The sequence below is a fragment of the Palaemon carinicauda genome, chromosome 36, assembly GCF_036898095.1.
Source record: "Palaemon carinicauda isolate YSFRI2023 chromosome 36, ASM3689809v2, whole genome shotgun sequence".
Lineage (NCBI taxonomy): Eukaryota > Metazoa > Arthropoda > Malacostraca > Decapoda > Palaemonidae > Palaemon > Palaemon carinicauda.
Window position 1 is genome coordinate 2,901,793 of NC_090760.1, and position 25,324 is coordinate 2,927,116.

The 25,324-nt window shown below is 33.9% G+C and overlaps 1 protein-coding gene across 1 annotated transcript in view; it reads left to right on the plus strand.

The window, feature by feature from the left end:
* LOC137628280 (trichohyalin-like) overlaps positions 1–25,324 on the plus strand; it is a 63,244-nt gene that overhangs the window by 31,687 nt on the left and 6,233 nt on the right. Inside the window, exons 7-18 of the mRNA XM_068359442.1 lie at positions 4,277–4,465; positions 8,594–8,644; positions 9,707–10,690; positions 12,488–12,553; positions 14,976–15,056; positions 17,587–17,649; positions 18,381–18,434; positions 20,339–20,380; positions 21,115–21,222; positions 21,868–21,909; positions 22,080–22,127; positions 25,267–25,323. Coding sequence (XP_068215543.1) covers positions 4,277–4,465; positions 8,594–8,644; positions 9,707–10,690; positions 12,488–12,553; positions 14,976–15,056; positions 17,587–17,649; positions 18,381–18,434; positions 20,339–20,380; positions 21,115–21,222; positions 21,868–21,909; positions 22,080–22,127; positions 25,267–25,323 — 1,785 coding nt within the window. The remainder of the gene's footprint in view (positions 1–4,276; positions 4,466–8,593; positions 8,645–9,706; positions 10,691–12,487; positions 12,554–14,975; positions 15,057–17,586; positions 17,650–18,380; positions 18,435–20,338; positions 20,381–21,114; positions 21,223–21,867; positions 21,910–22,079; positions 22,128–25,266; position 25,324) is intronic.

Consider the following 25,324-nt stretch of genomic DNA (forward strand, 5'->3'; position numbering starts at 1 on the left):
CAAAACATCTTGTCTGTGAAAATTCGCACAAGCAAGTCAGTTCTCTTGGGAGGGAATAATCGGAACTTATTCCTGTTTTGCCGATCAGGAACTCCCGCGTCGAGATGAGTCGACTCTCCCGTGTCGATATTTGAACCTGCGTCAGTCTGGATTAGCAGTTACTGGTGTGATGCTTTGTAGTACTAATTGTAATACTTATCTTTATTATTTACAGGAGCACACTCTTGGTACTAACGCCTTACTAAATGCTTCACTTTTTCTTTTCTTTTCTTTCAGTACACAAACAAACCAACGATAAGTGAAAAGGTAAGTTTAAGAGTACAGTACCATCTAATAGTGTCAGTTCAGTTTTATGTGCATTGATTGAGGAATGACCTGGTTATATTCAAATTTATTACACAGTGGTCCAATAGTAAATCAGATGCTATTATACAGGGAAAATTGTAGTATAGTTTATGTCGCTGTACAGTAGTTAAATACGTTATAGTATGAATATATTGTATGAACTGTAATTGCTGTATTAATTTATGCCTTGTTGGCTAAATGTTGACTGAGACTATGGTAATCTCTTCAGTGGACTGTAGTGATATTACACATTCCCATTTCTCTGTCTGGTCAACACTAAAGAATATGGATCTTATAAATTTCATTATTAATTTTATCCTGAATGTTATATCTCACTAATTGTTAAAAAACTTTTGTCTCCCTTTTATTAATTTATAACTGTAGTTATTGTTTTCACCAATTTCAGGAATTGATAAATCAAAAGTGTAAATACACATCTAGAATATAACTTGATATTGATTTAAATCACAGGGCATCAAATTTCTTACCTGGGAGTCAGTAAATTATAAGTATAAATTTGCATTAAAAATTCTATAATAAAAATTCTCACACTTTCATTTTCATCGGGATATTTTACATAAATCACATTCTTCCATACTATTGTACTCCATTTCACAGTAAAGCAAACTAACTGTAATTGCCACGAGTAACACATATTAGGTGTCAGTGGGGTAGTCCAACTGTATTCTCTAGGGCCTGTCACGGCCCTCCCCTTTGATGAAGGGATTATCTAAATGGAAGACAGCCTGTGAATAGTGGTTTACACACGCCCTTGTTAAATACACGACACCAACAAGGTGTTCGCGCGAGGGTTGTAACCTCTGCATTCCATGCTTTTATCTTTCTCTAGTATATTTGGAAGATTTATATTAGAAAAGTGTAAAGAAGGACCCTTTTCACCGGGCGTCACAGGTCTCTCCCCAGAAATAGATTTTTCCTTCGTCAAAATCCCTTTTTTAGTTTTATTGAATTTTGATTTCATTTTTTCATAATCACAGAATTCTCAATTTAGATTTTTGTATTTCGTTGAAGTTCTCTGGTGAGATTTTAAGTTGCATTTCTTTTTCTTTGCTTGTTTGCCTTACAGAACATGAAGTCTGCCAACCTAGATGTCCCACATTTAAAGGAGGAAAGTAATTCACGGGTCAGTTGCACTCTCGCTTACTCAGCGGCTTACAAACCATTCCATTTTAATCGTGAACTACTTTCTTTTAAAGTTTTATAACACTGTAGTTCATAACATGCACTCACATAAATGAAAGTGTTGACCCTCGTTTTTCCCCAGTGGAAAGTATTTGGAAACTTAGCAAACGACTATAGTCCATTTCTTTTAGCGAGGCAGATTTGCACCGACTCGCAGAGGTGCCCTTTTAGCTTGGAAAAATTTCCCGATCGCTGATTGGTTGGACAAGATCATTCTAACCAATCAGCAATCAGGAAACTTTTCTGAGCTAAAAGGGCACCGCTGCGAGTCGGTGCAAATCTGCCTCGCTAAAAGAAATGGACTATAGGCACCAACGTTTGATTTTAATGAGTAGATAGAATATGTTGTAGATACTTTAAAGGTAAATATAATCAAGAACTTTTATTGATGATTTATGACTGATTTTATATACTTTATGCAATGAGATTTGCCTAAAAGTTTAAGGTTTTACAGTTACAGTAGATTTATGAAAAATTATCAAAATTTATGTCCTTCCAGTTGGCTATATCAAAAGAACTGGTGAAAACTGGGGTCAACAGTGTATAAGCGTTTACACTATGTATATATATACCATATGTAGACAGAAATAAGCATCTATATATATATATATATATATATATATATATATATATATATATATATATATATATATATATATATATATGTGTGTGTGTGTGTGTGTGTGTGCACGTGTATTATAGCCACCGAAGGATTGTTGAATCTATTGAGGTCCCTAATCGATGAAAGTACTAACTCCAATCAAGTCTTTTAATTTTTTCTTCTGTGGCTATAATACATTTTATACTCGTCACATGTCACCTTTCGTGATTTCTACAGACACACACACACACACACACACACACACATATATATATATATATATATATATATATATATATATATATATATATATATATATATATATATATGAGATACTTACGAAGTTCATAATTTTCCATCCACTGCTTCTGAATAATACGTAACTTGCTAAACACATGATCTAAGAGAATGTATGACGGTAATGACTAATTATAGCATTTTTTGCTTATCTTTGTTAGATTTATTTAAAGTTGAATCCTTATGTTTGATTTTTCTTGTTTTTTTTTAATCTTGAAGAATAGTTGTACAATATTTTTGGCTTTAATTGACTGGAAATTATTTTGCATAGTTTTTTCTAGTAGTAGTGTTTGGAAATATTATTTCTAATCTTATATTCTATTACCAATGATAATATTGTTAAATGTAAAATGGCTTATTTGATGTCTATACTAATAATGAATTTTCCACTTCACTTAGATACTGTAATTAAAGAGTTCTACAGATCTAATAGTTTCTCTGACTTGTCTATATTCATTCTTTAACATTTTATGATGAATGCAGAAGTATAAATCTTTTTTTTTCAAGTTTTTAACACAGATTATAATTTATTTGATATGTTAACATCTGTTGTTAATTGTCTTAGTTGCTTCTTTCTTTCATATGTTGCTCAAATTAAAGATTTGCTCTTTATTTATATTATTATTTTTTTTTCTACGTAGTGTTCTTCACCATTCGTAGAAGAGCAGTGGGGTACCCCACAAGAAGAATGGGTAAGTGATGCAGTAATTCTGTATGATCAGATTATTCCCTTTCTTTGCCCTGCCTGTATTCTCTCTCCAGTTTCCTAAAGTATATGAAGTTGACCTGAAGAGTTATGGCCCTTTTGTGTAGCTTTCTATCATCAGTATTTTGTTTCTAGTGCTGATGGAAGGTATATATTGTTGATCAAATATTATTTAGCTCAAGTATTTCTTGATATGATTTTAACCCTTTTACCCCGAAAGGACGTACTGGTACGTTTCACGAAAGCCATCCCTTTACCCCCATGGACGTACCGGTACGTCCTTGCAAAAAAATGCTATACAATTTTTTTTTTATCTTCATATTTTGATAATTTTTTGAGAAAATTCAGGCATTTTCCAAGAGAATGAGACCAACTTGACCTCTCTATGACAAAAATTAAGGCTTTTAGAGCAATTTAAAAAATATATACTGCAAAATGTGCTGGGGAAAAAAATAACTCCCTGGGGGTTAAGGGTTGGAAATTTCCAAATAGCCTGGGGGTAAAAGGGTTAAGTGAGTCTATAGCAACATGTGTAACTAGAGAAGGTCAGATTGCATTCAATTAGTGTGGTTTATCTTTGGTAGATAACCAAGAAAGATCACTATTGTCAGAAAGTTACGGAATACTGGGCAGTAACTTGGTCAGCGCATCTTTCGGTAACGAACAGGCAAGAAATGGACATTACCTACTTGTCTGGAAATTGAAAACAGTGCTTTGGCTTTTTTTTCAACTGAACTTTGGAATCAGTATTTTGTTTCATTGATCCTTTGTGTGTTCCTTAGCAACTGAATTGGAATTGTTCCTGAATCATACATTATTAATCTCAATGGGTTTTTATTTTGTGTTTTGCAAATTCTATTAAGTTTATTTGCATCATTTGACTTTATCCTTTTCATCCTCATCATCATTATCATTATCATTACTATCAACCTCGTGGTACCCATCATAATGCTATCAGTCACAGAACCGTTTATACTATTGTATTATACAATTCTGTGGAGTATATTACCACGATGTTTACCTATGCCTGAAGGAGGTCATTTGAGGAACTACCTGCAGCCAATTGTTTTATTTCCACACCACGAAGCCATTCCAAATTATACATGATCAATGTTTCCCATTAGATACCAAGTTCTCCTAAACCCGGGATGAAAATTGTACCCCCAAAGCAAGAAGAATCAGAGGAAGAAGAATCAGAAGAAGAAGAATCTGGTGAAGAAGAAACAGATTCTGAGGAAGAAACAGACGAAGAAGAAACAGATGAGGATGACGAGGAAGAAGAGACAGATGAAAGCGAAGAAGAAACCAAGCCTGTAAGCAATGGGCAAAGAAGTTTTAATACTGCATACTACTTATACAGTAATGAAATAACATTCTGCCGAGCTGAGATAAACAAATGGTTGCGAAGTAGCATTCTGCATAGCTGATGGAAATGGTGTTTGCTGGGCTGGTGTAGAACAGCTCATTTTAACCCAAGGAACGGAGGATTTCAAGACTCATTCTCTCCCTGTTTAAGGATCTAATAACATAGAATAGAAGCTGAATTAATCATTGTTTCCGACAAAGTTCAAGAACGTCTAATGGTGCTATTTTCGGTTCATAACAACTAATTGAATCCTGAAGATTAATAATTAATTGCCCATTTGAATTTGGCGATTGTGGTTGTAGGTAAACTTGAAAATTTTGTTTCTTTTTATTTCTTTTTAATTTGCTAATATGATAACATTGCCTGTTAAAGTGATGGAAATTGACAATAGAATTTGACGAACTAATATTGGATAATGATTAGTGATTCCTAAAAAGACAATGTATAGATTTCTTTGCAGGTTTGCAGCGGCAGAAAACTTTTGGTTTTAAAATTTTTAGATGTCTTTGTTTATTATTATTAGTCAGTAACATTCACAGCTACATTACATCACAGTAATGGAAAATAGAGATGTTTTAGATTGTTGTTCAGCATTTATTGACAAATGCTTTTATATTATACCTGTACCCTTCTTTAAATTTCTTAGTTATAGTTTGTTCCTTCACAGAAAAATCCCTTACTTATCCTACCCCTTAGTGGACTAGACTGGGAAAGGTCTGTTTGGGGTGCAGATATTTATGGTTATCTTAGGATACGTCCCTGATTATACACGATATCTTCGGATAGTCGTTTCCTGGGGTTGGAACCCCGTGATACCTGACGGTAATTCTCTTGTAATATCAATCGCAGAAATATTATACAGTAGGAAGTTGCCAGAGGGAGCTTCCATCAGGAGAGACATGGCTCGAGCCCAAAAATTGATTTTTCCTACATCAAAATCCCTTTTTTGGATCATAATAATTTTTTAGGTGATATTCTCAGCTATATGAAACAATGCTAAGGAAACAATAAAAAGTTCACAATGGAGTAGAGCTATTGTAATACTTACAATACAAGATGATTCAGTATTGCCTCGATAGGAGCTAGTAGCATAGCGTTTGGATGTCCGGGAACATAGGCTAGTCAACTTATTTCTTAACAAATTGGGAGTAAAAACACTTCTAACTTATTCTCAAACTTACAGGTACTGTATTCCTTAAAAGTCAATACGTTATTATGCTCGAAATATACGATAGGTTGGTATAAATAATACACTAGGCTGTTTGATTACCATAAGCCTTCTGTTTTACCTTATGGTGTAAGATTACTTACTAAAAGTTTTTCTTTAATTAGGATTAACATTTTCCTTTAATCTGACTTTTAATTAATTTTGAAAATGTACATTAAATATTTTCTCTATTCTTTATTGACAACTTTTGTTAGTACAATAGCATAATTTATATATATATAAAAAAGTGTCATTTACCTCAGAGGTATGTGCATCAAAATCGGGGTTTTGCTGAGAGAAAAATCTATTTTTGGGGAAGTGCTTTGTGGTCTTGAAAGGCTTACCTGCAAAAGGCTAGGACAGGAAATCCAATATGACAATGTAAAACACTAAAGAAATATTAACTACTCTGCTCTAGTGTCAGTGGGACTCACTGCATACTCCAAAAGGAAGACCCATTGGTTCAGGGTTTATTGAACCTAACACAGTACCACCTATACTGAAAATTGTCTGGCAACCGATGGCATGTCACCACTGAGAACCATTATCAATTCTAGAGACAATACTACCTACATGTTTTGTTTCCACCCAGCCACGATCTTCCATTCTCGGAGTAAGACTCAAATGTTCCCCTTCCCTGCACGAGGCTAGTGAGGAGTGGCTGGGAGCAAACAAATCCAATTGTATTGTCTCCAGTATTAGTATTGGCTCACAGTGATGATGTGTCATTGGATGCTTGATGACTTTCAGCATTGGAAATGCTATGACGGGTTTAATAGATCCTGAAGCCGTTGGTCTCCATTATTCACACAGGGTCTGTGCTTTGCTCATTAAAATGCTGGCCATGTGATACTTCATTTCATATTAGAATCTTGGATTTAGCCTTTAACAGGAAAGTCCTGGAAGACCACGCAGCCCATTAGCCCCAAAAATACATATATTCACAGCAGGAATGTGTAATAATGTGAGAAAATACTTTAAATGATAGGAAATTAAAAGATAGGGAGTTAAGATGCAGTGCAATTAATAATTACTTAAAAGATTTATACTATAAGTACAAATGACTGTAGGAATCCTTGATATGGCTATTTTTTACGTCAATTGATATATGTAAACACTCACCAGAGGACAATTGCTTTTGAGATCTAGAAAAGACGAGCTTAAAATTGTCGTTTAGTAAAATTTGAACATAATAAAGAAATAGGTAATAGAATGCTAAGTCCATTAATGTCTAAATGCAGGAATTCGTGTCACGTTTATAGCCTAGTTAACTAGTGACAGCAGGAACAGCTGATGAAAAACAATGGAGGGCTAGGAATTCTGGCTGGATTGGGAGTTGTCTAACCCCTAATGATGCTGGACTAGAAAAATTTCCATCTTCCAAACCCCTCTCAGAATATATCTGTTTCATCTAGTGGGAGGTTACTGTATTACTATGTTCTGTTAAATCATAGTTCCCTCAAAGTGGTTCTAAAGCAGATGTATGAATAGGCAATCTCTTGTTAATAGCCATCTGATATAATCAAGTTTTGGTTAACTATGCTCTAGGGATGCCATAGGGATTGATGAAATTTTGATTTTTTTTTCTTAATACTGCAGTAATAGTTCATTGAGCAAGGGTCCATTCTGACATAGGGCCATGTCCATGTAACAGCAATAGTAGACCTTCAAACTTGAGCATGCCTCGTCAGGTCTTCCCCGACTGAATGATTCCAATGTAAATTCAATGGAATTCTCCAAATATCAGCCTAAGCCCTCAATGCATTCGCATCTTACTGTTTCTAGAAGAGGAAAGTAAGTCTTACCTTGGGTATTAAATGATGATTAGACTGCTATATGGTGTAAACAGGAGGGTTAAATGAACCCCCATGGTTTTTAACCTTTGGAATTCCCTGTTCTTATGATGATATTTCTATTGATGTGGTTCCTCACCCTCCATGGAACAGGATTGGTAACTATCTGATTAAACTTTCTAATTTTGAGTGTTGGACACAGAACCTTAAACTCGATCTCTCCCTTGTGATGAGTGGACTTTAGTTTCATTTTATACAGTACAGTAGTTTGTTAATTTTTTATTCTATGTCAAAAGCCTGTGGAATATCAATTCTTGTGGTTTTCCATGTTATTTGCTACAATTAATTATGTCTATGTAATTCTTTCTTCTCCAAAATTCTGAATAATCGGTTTCATTGTATATGCTATCATCACCATCATAACCATCCTCATCTTGTGTCAATTTTCCATTTACTGTTAAATTCTCAACAAAATTTCACTCTCCTCCTAGTGTGGTGGTTCATTGAACTACATTTATTGCAAGTCATGCATGCTTCTCCCCTTTGTTAAATATAAGTCTTAATTTTCATTGTTAAATTTAAAGTGTCAAGAGTTAACTTAATAATTGATTTATGTACTGGCGACTGACATTACAATAATGGTCAGCAATGTCAGAAATTATTTTTGAAAATTAGATTTACAGCTCACATTTCAGTCCTGATATAAATTTTTTCTTAATTTTAATTGATCTTTTATTTTAGGTGATTAGTTGTGTTGTAAGTTAGCTAAACTGCATTTTATGTAATTTCAGTTAGAATATTTGAAAGTTTTGTTATTAAAAAGGAAAAGCTTATTTGAGTCATGAACTAATTGTTAGTTTTATTTAGTAATTTAGTCTGTGACACTAGTTAGACAACCTTAAACTATCCATCAATAAGATTAAAATATTCTTAGTGTCCATGCTTTTGGGATGTCTCAGAAGGGTGATGTTATGAGAAGACAGTTTATTAAAACTAACCAGTCTTATAGGTAAGTTAGATAACAATAGCATAAAGAAATGTAACTAATTCAAATTTAAATTTTGACTTTCTATAGGAACCAAAGAAGGAAAAGCCCAAGACACAGCCTGCCAAGGCAAATGACCAGGTGAGATGATACTATAATGTCTTGTTTGGTTCAACCTCTTTTCTTAAAGGCTTTCTGAAATAAGAGAGAATGGACTTTTAACTCGTACTGTTTTAATACAGTTGTACGGTAATAAATTTCATGTTTGTGAAACAATCTGTAGCCTTAATATTTTCTCATGAATTAATCATATTCACTGATTTGATATGTTATCCAAATAGTTCCTAGAATAGGCGATAGGTATAGATTTAGACTTATGGTAGCACAAGAGAACTGTGTATTAAACATTTTATGTATATATTAGTTAACTTTAATTCTAGTTGTGAATGGGATGGACTTTGATTTAACCTCATAAATGGAAAGAAAACTTATTGTAATAAAATTTTCTTAGATCTATGATTACTGCTTACTACTTGTCTTTTACCAGTTGGTTGTATATTTACATCTTTTTCATTGTTACTTTTCCGTGAGCCTCTTCGCTGCCTTCAGATCCAGACGTAGAGAACATACATGCAGTATAAGATTAAGCTGTTAAAGAATTCACCCTTTTTCATTTCAAATATATATATATTTTAACAGAATTTCTTTCAGGGCTTCAGAATTTACATCGTACTGTATTTCGTTTCAGGATTTTAAAGGAATGATATGTCATTTACCTTGTTTGCAGTGTAGTTTTTGTATCAAGAGGCCCTTATTCATTTATATTGTCATATTTATCTTTAATTCTATCTGCCAACAGTTCTTACAGGTGTTTAGGTAACTTTAAAATAATTTGTTTCTTTTTAAACTTAACAAAGAGTTTTCATCTTTTAGTTTATTAGTTTAAGAGACGTTACTAAATATAGCACTTACATAGGTATTCTAAAGCTAATAACAAAAGTAAATATACTATTTTATATTTAGTTTTAATATATTAACTGCTATTCTAACAAAAAAGCAGCTCTCTTTTTGCACTTCTGATTATTCGTTTTCAATGGCCCTCTGTGACAGTTTTTATAACTACGAGGCAATTCCTTATCTGAGGTCTACAACAGATGGTTTCCATTTGATAGTAATTGACTAACTGAAAGTGATTCCTTTCAGCCTGAGCAAACACAGTCTGAGGACTTATTCGAGAAAGAACCAGTTACAGAGTCGTCTGTAGCTGTTGACGTAGCCTCACAAGAACTTGAATGTCATCCTCCAACTGCTATGAATGAGGTAAACCTCTCTGACATGCTGGAAACCATTGATATTGAAGTTGCAGAAAAACCAGAGTCTGTAGATAGTCCAAAACGGATTCGAAAGAGAGAAATTACAGAAGAGGATGCCAACATGTCAGAATCTGTAGATAGTCCAAGACGTATTAGAAAGAGAGAAAATACAGAAGAGGATGTCAACATGTCAGAATCTGTAGATAGTCCAAGACGTATTAGAAAGAGAGAAAATACAGAAGAGGATGCCAACATGTCAGAATCTGTAGATAGTCCAAGACGTATTAGAAAGAGAGAAATTACAGAAGATGATGCCAACATGTCAGAATCTGTAGATAGTTCAAGTCAGATTCGAAAGAGAGAAATTACAGAAGAGGTTGCCAACACGTCAGAAGTGGCTGCTGAGGGAAGGGAAGTAACTTCTGTCAACACTGAGGATGATGCCAATAATGAAAAATCTGTCAATATTAAGGATGGTGCTAATGATGATGTTAGTAAATCTGTCAATATTGAGGATGTTGCTTATAATGTTAATGAAAACGTAAACAAACCTTCCAACAAGGAAGAAGTTGTCAACAACACAAGTGATATCCTTGTGAATAGCGCAGAGGACTTTGCCCTCAAGGACGAGTCCAACTATGACCAGGAAGACGAGTATGGTTACGATGCACAAGACGAAGCTGAAGACGAAGTCATTGAAAAGCCCAAATTCACAATTCTAGGAGAATACATAGGCGACAAGGAGGAAACGCCAGATGCCGACGACATCATCGCCCAGATTCAAGCACAGTTTCCCAAAAGAGGGGAAGAGGGCTTTGAAAAAGTGATAGAAGAGACACTTTCTAGTCCTAGAGCTAATAAATTCAAGGAAATGGTAAGTGGCTTCAATTCGGGTCCTCGTGTGAACTGGCTTCCTCTGCTTTTTGGAGTCCTTGTGCTGGTCCCTCAGTGTTCAGTTATGTAAAGGATGATAAGTTATTGGTCTTTGAAATGCATCTTCATCAGTGTTTACCCTGGTAAGATCCCTTTTATCCACGATAGACAAATGCATCTTAAAAGGAAGTTCTAATTTCTATGTATATTGAAAGTTTTAACAAAAATTTTAATTCTGGGCTATCATCCTAAAAAGCCTAGTTGCCATAAGAAATTATTTCTACATTCCTTATCATTATCATATTTTATTCTTTGCTGAAAGCAAGAAGAAAATTTGATAAGAGTTGCTGTATACAGTATCTCCAACAGAACTTGCCAAAACCATGTATAATGAACCAGATGTCAAATTTATTTCAATTGTAATTGTTCATAATCAACTTTTGAGCAATGATATACAGTATTTCTAAAGGGAAATTGTTCGAGAATACAGCTTTTTCCTTATATATCATGATATTCTTGTGTATCATTGGAGCATCTTGCATCCCAGCCCACACCAATCTGATCTGTCTCGCAAAATTAAATGCATTTGGGTATTACTGGCTTTCTTCACTGCCATAATAATCACCCTACTCTCCTTATTCTTAGCATTGATTTCCTTCCCTTTCCAAGGATTATGTCACAGTAACATGATATGTTATTGAAGTTTGTATGCTGGAATTCCTAGCATGTATAGAGCAATGATCTTAGCCCCTGGTGGATGGTTACTCTTTTTCCGGTTGACTTTACGTTTGGGTGCATGGGTCTTATCCCGTTTAAGGTATACCTGCTTTCTCTGAACAATGTGTATGCATTGTATATTCATTTGCTTATTGAATGACCTTCGTAGGCTCTGTGAATGAATAGGTTGCTCCGGCTATATTTAGCTATGATTTATTTTCAAAAAAATATGTGGCACATGGCCATATTCAAGTTGTTAAGATTATATCCATTGATATTTGTTTCTTTACCTCAAATATCAAGTTTTTGTGACTAAGGATAAAGTTTGGGATGGTATCTAGAAAATTTATTTCATTAATGTTAAGTTATCAAGGGAAAACAGTTCACATTACATATCTATAGTCCATTTCTTTTAGCGATGCATATTTGCACCGACTCGCGGCGGTGCCCTTTTAGCTCGGAAAAGTTTCCTGATCGCTGATTGGTTAGAATTATCTTGTCCAACCAATCAGCGATCCGGAAACTTTTCCGAGCTAAAAGGGCACTGCTGCGAGTCGGTGCAAATAAGCATCGCTAAAAGAAATGGACTATAGTTAGTAGGTTAGATTTGGAGATTTCACTCACCAAAAAGTGAGGGATATAGGGTTGCTTATCCTGGTTGTCAGATTATTTAGATTAGAAAATTAAACTAAATATAAAAGAGGATAATGATAGGAAAATTATTTGGTAAGCCAAAGGGTTCTAGGAAAATTAATGTAGAAGGGAAAACTTATTGTAGAAACTAGTTTTTTTGTATAGACAACCAGGCCAGTAATGCACAAACAATTTAATTTATGTATACTGTATAGGTTTGTTCTTAGTATCTTACAGTTCTTGGTTAGTTATTCTTTCATGTAATCTAACATTTTATTTTATTTTTGGCATCCAATAAAATGCAAACAATACAATGTTACTTCTGTAAATATTAGTATTTAAATTGCTTAAATTTATTTACTGTTATTGCTTTCATTGCCTTGCTTTCGCTAACTCTTAACTGCTATTACGTTTAATGGCTTCTAACAGCTGCTACCTCGCTTTGCAGGATGAGGAACGAAATTGGTGGGAACAGACAAACGAAGATGACACAGTGCGCCGACCAAAACCAAAGGTTCATTGTTATTTTATTGTTTCCTTTCTTCTACTTACCTAATGTCACCCGTTATTTCCTAGTCCCTCATTGCTTAGAGCATACTACTTTATACATCCTTGCTCTTGCTTTTTTCTCTCTTCTGAGTAATATATGAATATTTCATCATGAGGCTTTTTCCCTTTTAATGTGAGTGATGCCAAAAGATTTCAGTAATTTCTGATATCTTAGAAAGCCCTTCTGGATAAAGATGACCTTTATCCTCATCCCAGCAATTGTTGGTGGTAACAATTTAGAGGTGGGTGGATGTGTGGGTGATAGCCGGGATTGAATGTAGTTCTACAGATTCACAGTCTTTTTCCCTTTAGAGAGAGGGTCTCTTGAATACTTTATCCTTTCAGTTCTTTAAGTTTATTATATTCACTTTTACCTTCTTTATATATGATAATTATTTATTTCCCAATTTTCAATGCATAGTTAGATTGCCTTTATCACCATTTTAATTTACTGTAGCTCATTATTTGCTTTTCTCATTTTATCCATCTTTGTTTTAATTTTATCCTTGTTTTATATTTATTTTGGTTTTCCAATATTTATTTTACATTTAAATTGCTTTTAAGTCATATAGTAATACCCCTCTTGACGTCGGTTTGACATATGTTGCTCGTATAGATATTAGATACAAAAATAACATCCACATTACGCCAAACTTCCATTGGTCTTTACGTCGTACAATAATGATGAAAAATGCCTGAAATACTAACTAAATAAAATTCTACTTATACATACATGCATAAATACATATACCAAGGCACTTCCCCCAATTTTGGGGGGTGGGGGTAGCCAACATCAACAAATGAAACAAAACAAAAAAGGGGACCTCTACTCTCTACATTCCTCCCAGCCTAACAAGGGACTCAACCGAGTTCAGCTGGTACTGCTAGGGTGCCACAGCCCACCCTCCCTCATTATCCACCACAGATGAAGCTTCATAACACTGAATCCCCTACTGCTGCTACCTCCGCGGTCATCTAAGGCATCGGAGGAAGCAGCAGGGCCTACCGGAACTGTGTCACAATCGCTCGCCATTCATTCCTATTTCTAGCACGGTATAATTCTACTTATAAAATTAGTAAATACATACATTCATTATGAAAATAGTAGTAATATACATATTATAAGCAGAAAATATAAAAATATATGAAGAAAAATGTACACTACGTCTGACAACTTTGTTTCGATCCTTTTCGAAAATATACAGTATTAGGTTCTAGCCTGTAATTTATCCCTACTAAATCGCTGTTGGCTTTTTTACTTTTATTAAGTCGAACAATTATTTTGTAAGTAGTTGTTAACAGTGTGATATTCTAAAGGCTTGATTTGTGACTGTTAATGATATGAATATAAAGAAGCTAAAATATCTCATAAGAAACTCAAAACAGGGATTATATGTACGTGTTGAAGTTATCGTTTTGCATCTGGCAATCTTTGTAGACTTTAGCCATGGCCCCCAAGAAAAGTAAAGGTAGTGAACCCAAGAGGAATATCATAACAAGTCATGATCCACGATAAAGACTACATTGCTTAATATTTTACTGAAAAGGCTTCATCATCTAATGTGAAGAGAGGTATATCTACAGTGAAAGGAAACACTCTGTTATCAATTTGGATAGACAGGCTCACTCATGAAGGAATTCCTACAATCCAAATGCTGATTAAAAGAGGGTCGAGTCATTGTTTGAGGACTTGCAGAACAAAACGTCAATAGAAAAAATACTTTGTTTGCTGGAGGTCATAGTTGGTTTATCAAGAAGTGTTTTAGTTCCTTGTCGACGAGAAGGGTTTGTTTTGGAAGGGAATACGGGATTGCTCATTTATTTTCAAGGAAGAAAAGATGCTAATTTCAAGGTAAAGTGACTATTGTTAATGTGTCAGTACAGTATTACTACATATTATTGTACCTTAACATTGTACAGTACTGTACATGTACTGATCACGAGAAAGTACTTACAATGTGCTATCCTTTCATAAAAACCAGGTACAGTACCTACATCAATAAAATTCCTCAGTAAAAACAATGCTTGAATGAAATGTAAGTACTAAAAGAGAGAGAGAGAGAGAGAGAGAGAGAGAGAGAGAGAGAGAGAGAGAGAGAGAGAGAGAGAGAGAGAGAGAGAGAGAGAGAGCAGTACATATAGTGGATGTATAAGTCACTTTATAAAGTGAAAATCTGAACTGCAACGAAATTCCAACTTGCGTTGGGTCTCTTGGAATCAATTAATGACTACGAGGGGTATTACTGTATACTGCACTGTATTATAAGCTATCCACCTTTATAATAATTGTTGCCTTAATCACACCATTATTTTATATTCAATTCTGCTTTCATATTTTTATTTATGTTGCTTCTAATCTCTTATCCTCGGCTCACTTACAACCTTAGATGCAAGATGATGACAATGAAGTCTGGTGGTGGGAGAAGCCCGATGAAGATGAAGTTGTACAACAGCCTGTTAAGCCAAAGGTGTTTCCAAATATTCCTTGCTTTTTGTAATTTATGTTTTATGTTTTTCCCTCTCTTTACTTTTCCTATTATTGTTGGATTTTATTTTTTTTAGTTTACAAATTTTCTTGACTTCTTCCTACTTTTTATGTTATAGTTTTATGTTTTTTTTTTTTTTTTTTTCAATATTTTCCTGCTTTACTTTTCAAATCGTCATTCATCATTTTTAAAGTACAGTAGTTATATTTACTTTTTTTTTTTATATATAGCAGGCCTCATGCCATATTGTTGTACAATACATTATAGTTATAAACATTTTCATCATACAAATCCCCCTTTATTATATTGATTTGTAAATCAGGTATTTGTTGGTACAGTATTTCACATGTTTATGTACACCTTTGTTTCCCTGTTATTGGTTATTTAGATTTTTCATGTTGATTAGAAAATATATATATGACTGACTCGAAGACCTTTGTTCTATGACACATGTAAATAACCTGATTGTCACAGGATTCTACAAGCTATTCAGAATAATGAGAGCATGTGCATGTATAAGACCAGCTTAATGATAATAGTAACATTAGCTCAGAGTCTCATTCTAATGGTGGTAGTAAATATTACCATTCAGTTTTTTGGAGGCAATGTACATACATACATACATATACCAAAGGCACTTCCCCCAATTTTTGGGGGGTAGCCGACAACAACAAGAAACAAAACAAAAAAGGGGACCTCTACTCTCTACGTTCCTCCAGCCTAACCAGGGACTCAGCCGAGTTCAGCTGGTACTGCTAGGGTGCCACAGCCCAACCTCCCACATTTCCACCACAGATGAAGCTTCATACTGCTGAGTCCCCTACTGCTGCTACCTCCGCGGTCATCTAAGGCACCGGAGGAAGCAGCAGGGCCTACCGGAACTGCGTCACAATCGCTCGCCATTCATTCCTATTTCTAGCACGCTCTCTTGCCTCTCTCAATTAGTTCAATGTAGTTCACCCAATTAGTATTTTTCATGTTGTATTAAACTGAAGTGTCTTCCTGTGCCTAACCCCTTCTTTAAAGTAGAGATTTATCTAAAAAAAAGAGATAGAGAGAGTCTCTTAATCTGGAAAGAAATATGAGTTGTCTTACAGAATTGCATAAATCTTAGAAGACATTTCTGGCAAGTGAAGTTGTTGCGTTTCTGTATTTGGCCCTTGTCGATTTCTGAACAGGTTTTGAGATTTTTTAGTCTTGTTGCTGACACCTGTTCTGGTAATTTTTAAAAAAATATAAAAGATGATCTATCCAAAATTGCTTTAAATTCATCACTTTAATTATATGTCTACTAGACATTACTTCATTGTAATGTATAGATAAAGTACTGGTAAGGATCTCGTTGTACAAAATCTACAGTAATTCATATACAGTCTAGGACTCATGATAGATGTCATATCTGTGGGTTTTAGTCTGACAAATAATGTTTTGATATATAAGGGATACTATTTAAAAGCATTATCAAATTGAGGGCATTGTATTTATATTTAGTTGTTAATAACCACCCAGTTGTTTAAAATGAGCTTACCCATTACAATTGAAGGTCATTCAAATGTTTGCCATACTTGTTTTTATAGATAACATTATATGCCTCAACAGGTTTTCTATGGGAGTTCTTAAAGCAACAGATCAACTTTTCTAGGAACAGTAGATAATTAGAATGCATAGGTTAACTGGATTGGTTACCCAATGGCATTAGAACAATTGTTTTAAAAAATTCCGGGAAACCAGAAACAACAAGGAGCATCTCACAGCAGTTGCTGAATGCATATAATTTACTATATAATATTTTGATCCTGAAGCACATTTTTTCAATTACATTTTACTGACTCAGGAGACTCCAAATCTGAATGACTTACTTACTGTAGTGTGATTTAAAAGTTTTTATTCAGCAACAAAGAAAAGAAACAGGGCCAATGCCAAGAGATTAAGCACCCAAGACCCCTCTTACCCTAAGTGAGACTGGGAGGAACAATGCATTGGCTGCTGATGTATCAGCATGTAGACCTTTTGCATGTAGGACAAGGAGAATGATAGCTGGTGTTGCAGCAGCTCTCGGGTGAGACAGGGAGGCACGAGGTAATAGATGCTGATGTCTCAACATCTCAGAGGAATATTAAGATTGTATTGTCAATGAAAATCTATCAGGTTTGAACTTAGGACTCATGGAATTTGAGGCACCCACAATCCCCAAGTGCAGTACCAATTCTAAAAGCTTATTTTCCTTCAAAAACATTAATTTTTCCTTATATTTAAGTAGACTGTATATTTAAAATTTTGCTGTAAATATTCGCAGCTTATCCAAATTCCAATATGCTTTGTAACATCTAATTTATAGCCACAGACCTGCTAAATGCTGTCATTTCACACCAATTAATTTTCCATGTAATACAGTATTGCTTTTTTTTAAGTTTTCAGCTGCTTTTCTGTACAGTATTAGCTTTCAGTTGCGCTGTATTTTTTCTTTCCAATCCCTAATGCTAATCCGCTGCTTTGTGCTTCCTAATTCAAGATGGTGGACGATGGAGGCTGGTGGTGGGAGAAGGATGACGAAGAAGAAACGACTAAGGCCAAGGTTTTTTTTTGTTTTTGTTTTTATTGGTTTCTATATTAGGGTTTTTTTTAGTTTTTTCTTTAATAGATTTTTAATTTATCTTGGATTTTAGTAGACATTTAGTTTTTTTTATGGGTCTATAGTTATCTTCTTTTTAGTTTTAGCAAGTTTTTTTGTTTCTCTTTGATTCTATATACAGTATAGCAATTTTTTGTACTTAGTAAAAAATTATTTCTGTTTATTTTGCCAGTTCTTTTACAAGTTTTTATTCAATATTCTAGTTTATTATATTACATTTATATATGTTATATATTAATAATTTTTTGTGCTTATTTTATCTTTAGGTTATTTTTTTTTCATTTGGATTTTATACTTTACTCTAAAAGAAAATACTTTTTTGAAATAGTTAAAATACTTAAAAATTTCCAAAATTGCCATTTTTAGTTTATTGTATCATCAGGTAATAAGTTTTGATATGTCCTTTATTTTTAATCTCTTTAGTTTACCTACAACCAATTAAGGTTTGCTTTTATCTCTTCTAATACAGTAATGCATAATAACGACTAAACTGTAAACCATATTAATCATAACTCACAACTACGGAACGTCTTATGAAGCCATTGATGAAGAAAATGTACTGTACTGTACATCAAAAACTCATTTTGTAACTAAAACTCATAGACTTTCAAGTAGAAAAACATTGAAGCTTCTTATAACTTATATCTTCTTATATCTTTACAACCCAATTGCAGAAAGATTCAGAGCTGATGTGGTGGGAGAAGCCATCCGACGATCCTCCGCAAAAGGTGCAGAGAAATTTGATTACTGTTGCAAGAGGTGTTGTTTGATTCCTTGACTAATATCCCCTCATACTAAAGGGCTAGGTTTATGATAATGTCATCTGAAAATGTATCAAATATTTCATTGCACATACATATATATACCAAGGCACTTCCCCCAATTTTGGGGGGTAGCCGACATCAAACAAATGAAACAAAAAAGGGGACGTCTCCTCTCTACACTCCTCCCAGTCTGACAAGGGACTCAACCAAGTTCATCTGGTACTGCTAGGGTAACACAGCCCACCATCCCACATTATCCACCACGGATGAAGCTTCATAATGCTGAATCCCCTACTGCTGCTACCTCATTGTACTTTACAGTATTCCCAGATACATTTGGATTAATATATGACATTTTATTGGCGTTGGAAGCGCTGTAGTGTTTCTATGCTAGATACAATTTGATTTGTACTATTGCACAAATATAGTAGTTCATAAGGATTAACTTTGCTGAGGTATTTGATCTGGTTTTTCACAGAGGGTACATCAGCCTGAGTTTATTGCTGTTGTTCCATCGTGCTTGGTCCAATGTATTTCATCCATGACCTCCCGACACTCAAAGCTTGAGCGAGCTAGGTTTATTCCTGGCATTCCATGCATCTCTTTTTTTTCTCTGGTATATTCAGCCATAACTATGCCTTAGAAATGGTGCTAGAGGAGCATTTCAGTGGGCGACACAGGTTCCTCGCCCAGAAATAGATTTTTCGTTCGTCAAAATCCCTTATACAGATTTCCTTATTTATACAGATTTCTACCTTTGCCCTTCTCAGTGTTTGGCTGTCCTATGTTGACCTTTGATCTAGATCCAAATGGCTTGGTCTTATAAATTTCTTCCATAATCCCTTAACTCAATTATTTCATGTTGATAAAAGGGTCAACTTATATGTAACCTGCAGATTTATAAAACATCTCATGTGGGCTTATACATTTTGAAACACTACGAAGCTTCATAAATTTTGAAATATTGAAGTAGGCTTACATATACTGAAACATCCATGAATGCTTACCTATTTTGAAACACTATGAAGCTTCATAAATGTTGAAATATTGAAGTATGCTTACATATACTGAAACATCCATGAATGCTTACCTATTTTGAAACACTAAGAAGCTTCATAGATTTTAAAACTGAGTAGGCTTACCTATACTGAAACATCCATGAATGCTTACCTATTTGAAACACTATGAAGCTTCATAAATTTTGAAATATCTAGTTAGGCTTACCTTTACTGAAACATCCATGAATGCTTACCTATTTTGAAACACTAAGAAGCTTCACAAATTTTGAAATATTGAAGTAGGCATACATATACTGAAACATCCATGAATGCTCACCTATTTTGAAACATTTATGTAGGGTTACCCATTTCAAACCATATTTTGAAGCTTCTATGGAGACTTACCACCCAGTTTTCACCTTTATAGGCTGAAGTCGCATTGAAAATATAATTTTTTTCTCATCTGTCTTTTGCATTTTTTATAATGTATAGTAGAATGCTTTCTAACACATAACCCTGGCATTATTTATTTGTAAAGCCCTGTTCAAATTATAATTTCATTTGCAGTTTTTGCTAAAGCTGACTAAAAAATTATTCAAAAGATTACTATTTTGAAATATATTTAGAAATTATTTTAATTATTTAGTCTCTATAAACTTTTGTGTTTATTATTTTGTTAAATTGTAGTCTTCTGTTTATGTATTTGTAACAACTGCTTTATCAATAGAATCTCTATTTAGGAATTGTATAAATCAGTGCCTTGATTTTGATGTTGATTATAGTTAACATGCAGTATTTTACTATTAAATTACTCATGGAATTAATTTGCTTCCGCAAACTAACATAGATTTTATTTTTTTTGCTTTTAAGGATGACGAAGATGGAGATTCTTGGTGGAAAACATGTGACATGGTAGGATGCTCGTCAAGACCCCCCCCCCCCTCTCTCTCTCTCTCTCTCTCTCTCTCTCTCTCTCTCTCTCTCTCTCTCTCTCTCCACACACACACTCACATATATACAGTATATATATATATATATATATATATATATATATATATATATATATATATATATATATATATATATATATATACATATATATATATATATATATATATATATATATATATATATATATATATATATATGTATATATATATATATATATATATATATATATATATATATATATATATATATATATATATATATATATTATTTATTTATTTATTTATTTATTTATACATACATGCTGTACATACATGTATACATACATACATACAGTATGTATGCACACACATAAATACATATACATACATACAGTACATATAAATACAATGCATACATACACACTGGTACTTGCACATATACATACACCCACACATTTGTCCTCTTTCGTTCAATAATTTATCTTCGTTATTCTCCAACATCAGGATATTTTATGATACATGTATATTTCAGCATTGTTTTCTATGTCTGCTGTATAATAATTTTCTAGCTAGTTCTTTATTTATTTATTGCCTAGTATATAAAATATATGCTAAAGAATACCATATTGAAAGTCAATTTTTGTACAACATCTCAATCACAGTAATTTCTACTTGGCACACTTTTTTAGCAAGATTTTCTCACTATTTTTTTCTTAGGTCTTTGAGCAAGATTTTCTAAATCAACCTGAGGTGGCCCTGATTAAACCTGTAGCTCACTCAGTATATATGCTAAAAGAAAAATATTATAAGTGGAGGTTAGAACAGGTACGTCTTCCATGGCTAAATAGAACCTGCTTGGTATTTATATTCTTGAAATGAAAATGCAAATAAAACGGTAGTACCTCTTTCATGTTGTATGAAACATATCCGTTTGCATTGCTACTGTTTTTGTAAGTTCAGGTGCTATAATCCGTTGGAAGTATTTTCGGTTGCCTTATGTATACAGTACTGTATATATATTTATATACTGTACACTCAATAACTTTATATTTATTAACTACCTTTCTGTGTTCTTTGGAGCGATTGATTTTATGGCAAATATTTTTTCCTATATACCAACATGGTTTTTAATGCACTGCTTGATGTTTTTGAATTTTTTATAATTTTTTATGAAAAGTTACGGAATTTTAATGTACGTGAATGGGAAATATTTATTAATTGTATATGGCAGTTTGAATAAGCATGAAAATAAATAAAAAAAAGTAAAATTACTGTGATTGAATTGTTCTTGTAAATACTAGCAGCTAAAAAGGACACCCTCTTTTTTGTGAATTCAATATTTTTAATATAATTTTTTTTAATATCTGCCTGATATATTTTATTTCCCAAAATATTTTTTTGTATTAGAGAACTTCACCTTTTCTGTGTAAGCGACACGGTGTGTCTCTGACTTGATTTCTGTTTACGCAGAGAGCGGAACCGACGCGCATCAAGCTGTCCAAGTTGAGGGAGGTGAGCAAGACATGTATACACTAGTCTTCAAAACCACTTTGGAATACAAAGTTGTTATAATTTTTATTACTGTATTTCCAGTGAAAGATTGATGCCTTTCTACTCAAAACTCGTTGCCCTAAATCTTCCACCTTCGCGTCGTTATTTTATTAATCAAAGGATATTTTCAGGTCAAACACGCCAGACTACCGTGGTTAGCTGATGACTTTGAAGAGCCGGTATGTTTGCTCGTAATATTATTGGATCCCGTGCCTGAACAGGAATGATTCCCTGATACAGCCTATGCCTATTTTATTCTGTTTCCCTTACAGCCTTTCTTGCATCTACATTTTACTGCAGAAAACTTCCCAGCATGTCATCATCCAGGTTTCTTATATCCTACTTAAGATGTTTCAAGGTTTTGATAAGAATTTCTTTGACTGTTGTACCACTGATGATTTTGGTAGATTTCCCTGTGCCCCTTTCCCTTCTCCAAGTCATCTTTCATTGTTTTTTTTTTTTTTTATCAAGGAGAGGATGCCGTTACTGTTTTTTTTTTTTTTTTTTTTATCAAGGAGAGGATGCCGTTACAGAGGGCAGGAAGTAGTTCATCAGGACCTTTGTTATCATATCATTCCGTAAGATACATGAAGGGGTTCTGCAGGACACCTCATGTCATGTCTTTATCCTAGTATTCTTCACAACCTAAAATGAACGACAGAGTCTTCATGTACTTGTCACATTTCAAGGCTTCATCATAATAGAATTCCTCTTCCCCTAGCTGTAGGACTGCATGTTCCATGCCCTTATCCCAAGGACTCATCTCTCTTTGATACAGGATGGAGTTCCCCAAGGACTTGTCTCATTTCAATGCCCTGGGATGATAAAATTCTTATGAACTTTATTTTATCATGACTTTTTGTCAATACACATTCTTTTCCCCATAAAATTTATGATGGAATCTTAGGACTTCATATCATAGTAGGTATATAGTCTCCCTTATATTGTCCTCGAAGTAGATGCATCATTGATTCCAAGATGCCCAACAAGAGTCCTGCAGGACTATTCCCATTTCATGACCTTAAACCAAAGTTTTTCTCCCCCAAGAAGCATGATGGACTCCCTCAGGACTTGTCGCATTTCATGGTTTATGTTCTTAATATGTTACCCCTGTTAGTTATACTGTCCAAATAAGAGGGACAGTGTTTTCCCCTTGGAAAGTGTCTCGAATGCTCTAGTCCTCCCTTCTCAACGTACGTTTTCCTTTTGTCTTCCATTCCAGAAAACCCCCACAAAGCAACCTCTTCAGTTACCGACTCTCAAACCCACGAAAGTAAGATGATCCTGGTTTTTCCATGGTAGAAAACATCCACTAACAAATACGTGTTGTTTGTTTTATTGTTTTTGTGGCCTGGTTTAATTTTTTATTGTTTATCACAGCTGATAGTGATTTTGTACTGTATTCATGTTTATTTGTCTCTTTCTGTCTCGTCCTATCCTTACATTATTTCTGGACTATTTTCTCTCTCTCTCTCTCTCTCTCTCTCTCTCTCTCTCTCTCTCTCTCTCTCTCTCTCTCTCTCTCTTGACCTTTTATTTTCTTGTCAATTATCTTAAGGACCAATGATAAGACTGAAACTTTCAGGAAGATAATTAAAGGTTGTAGTTTAGAGTTTAAACTAAAATGTAAAACTAGAAATCTAAAATTGAAAATGATAGAATGATAGAATTTAATCTTAGCAGTCATAATGTTACACACTTCATTCTTAGATTTGGGAAGATTAACCATAATGATTTATAGATCGATTTGAAATCAGCTAGATATGTAGTGAATACCCTACATTAAAGAATTCTTTGGTATTTTTGAATGATTTTTATATGAAATCCCAAACGTAACAGTAGATAAAGTGAGCTTGAACTTTTAATCTCTGCTGCTGGTTCTCAGTCTTATTCACAACCTTCAACCAATTCATTTCAATTTTTCTTCTACATTCAGTATTTATAAAGTTGATTTATTTTGTAGTAAAATATTTAAGTAGGTCAAGGTAAAAGTAAATGGTTTATATATGGAGTAAATACCTTTGAGACTAAGGGAATCATTTTTCATAAGATATAATACAGCACCAAAATTTATGCCCTATACAATAATTAACATTTCCACATTGCAACCAACCTTGATTCCAAGGTAGAGAGTCAAACTGGCTGCATGTGAATGCAGCAACTTGCACACACCCTGCTGCACAAAACCTTACCTAAAAATAAATTTCAGTGGCAATTCAAGGCATACATCCCATCTTAATGTATGTAAGAGGCAGTAGGCTGCCCGATGGGAACGGGATAGTCATCCCCTTTTTGTATATTGATATGGGAATGTTGATATTTTTAGGAGGGTTTAGAATAGAAAGATTCAGAATAGGTAATATGGTTTAGGGATACCAGTTTGGTAAGTATGTAGATCCAGAGAGATCTTGGTTTGTGAGTACCAGTGTTTATAGAAGCCAGATTCAGACTTGAAACAATAGTAATTAGCTGGTTTTATAAGTTGTAAGTTAAGATTAACTGCATTGATAGGGAAACAATAGCAAATAGCTGTTTTTATAAGTTGTTAGTTAAGATTAACTGCATTGATAGGGAAACAATAGCAATTAGCTGGTTTTATAAGTTGTTAGTTAAGATTAACTGCATTGATAGGGAAACAATAGCAATTAGCTGGTTTTATAAGTTGTTAGTTAAGATTAACTGCATTGATAGGTAGCTAAATTCAGAATATATAGGTTCTTAAGTAGCTGGGTAGTGATTCAGTTTAGCTAGATTTGAGGTAACAGGATTCAAGAGTAGCCTGGATGAAAGGTTATGGGGTTTGTGGTATCAGAGTTCAAAGGTGGTAGTTGCCATATTGTTAGGTAGCTTTGTTTGTACATACATTATCCGACTTCTTAGATATTGAGCTCAGGGCTATCGAGGTAATGTAATTTGATTTGTAATCAGCTGAGTATATAGTGTGTTTGTAGTAACCTGATTCGGTATATCGTTTTATAAGTATTTGTCATGGGAGTAGCAAGGTTGGTAAGTTGCTGTTTGAAAATAGCTGGGTATTCTGGTTGCAAGTTTGGCTAGACTCCACCTTTCAGATACTGTATTATCATTTATCCGTACCTGTGGCCATATTTAAAAATTAGAAAATAGTTTTTTTATTGCATTATAGCTATTGATTATTTTTCATTATGTAATGTGACGATTTAACATCTGCCTTCTAGGTAACATCTACCATTTTTACAGAGTGCTTTATTCATATGTTTATTAATTTAGATATTCCATTCTTTTTTCATTTCTTTAAGTTTGAAATAGAAGTTAGTATTTATTTTGATGTTCTTGCAGACAACAGACAGCAACTCAGTCCCATGGTGGGAACAGGACACGAAAGACTTCAACAAGG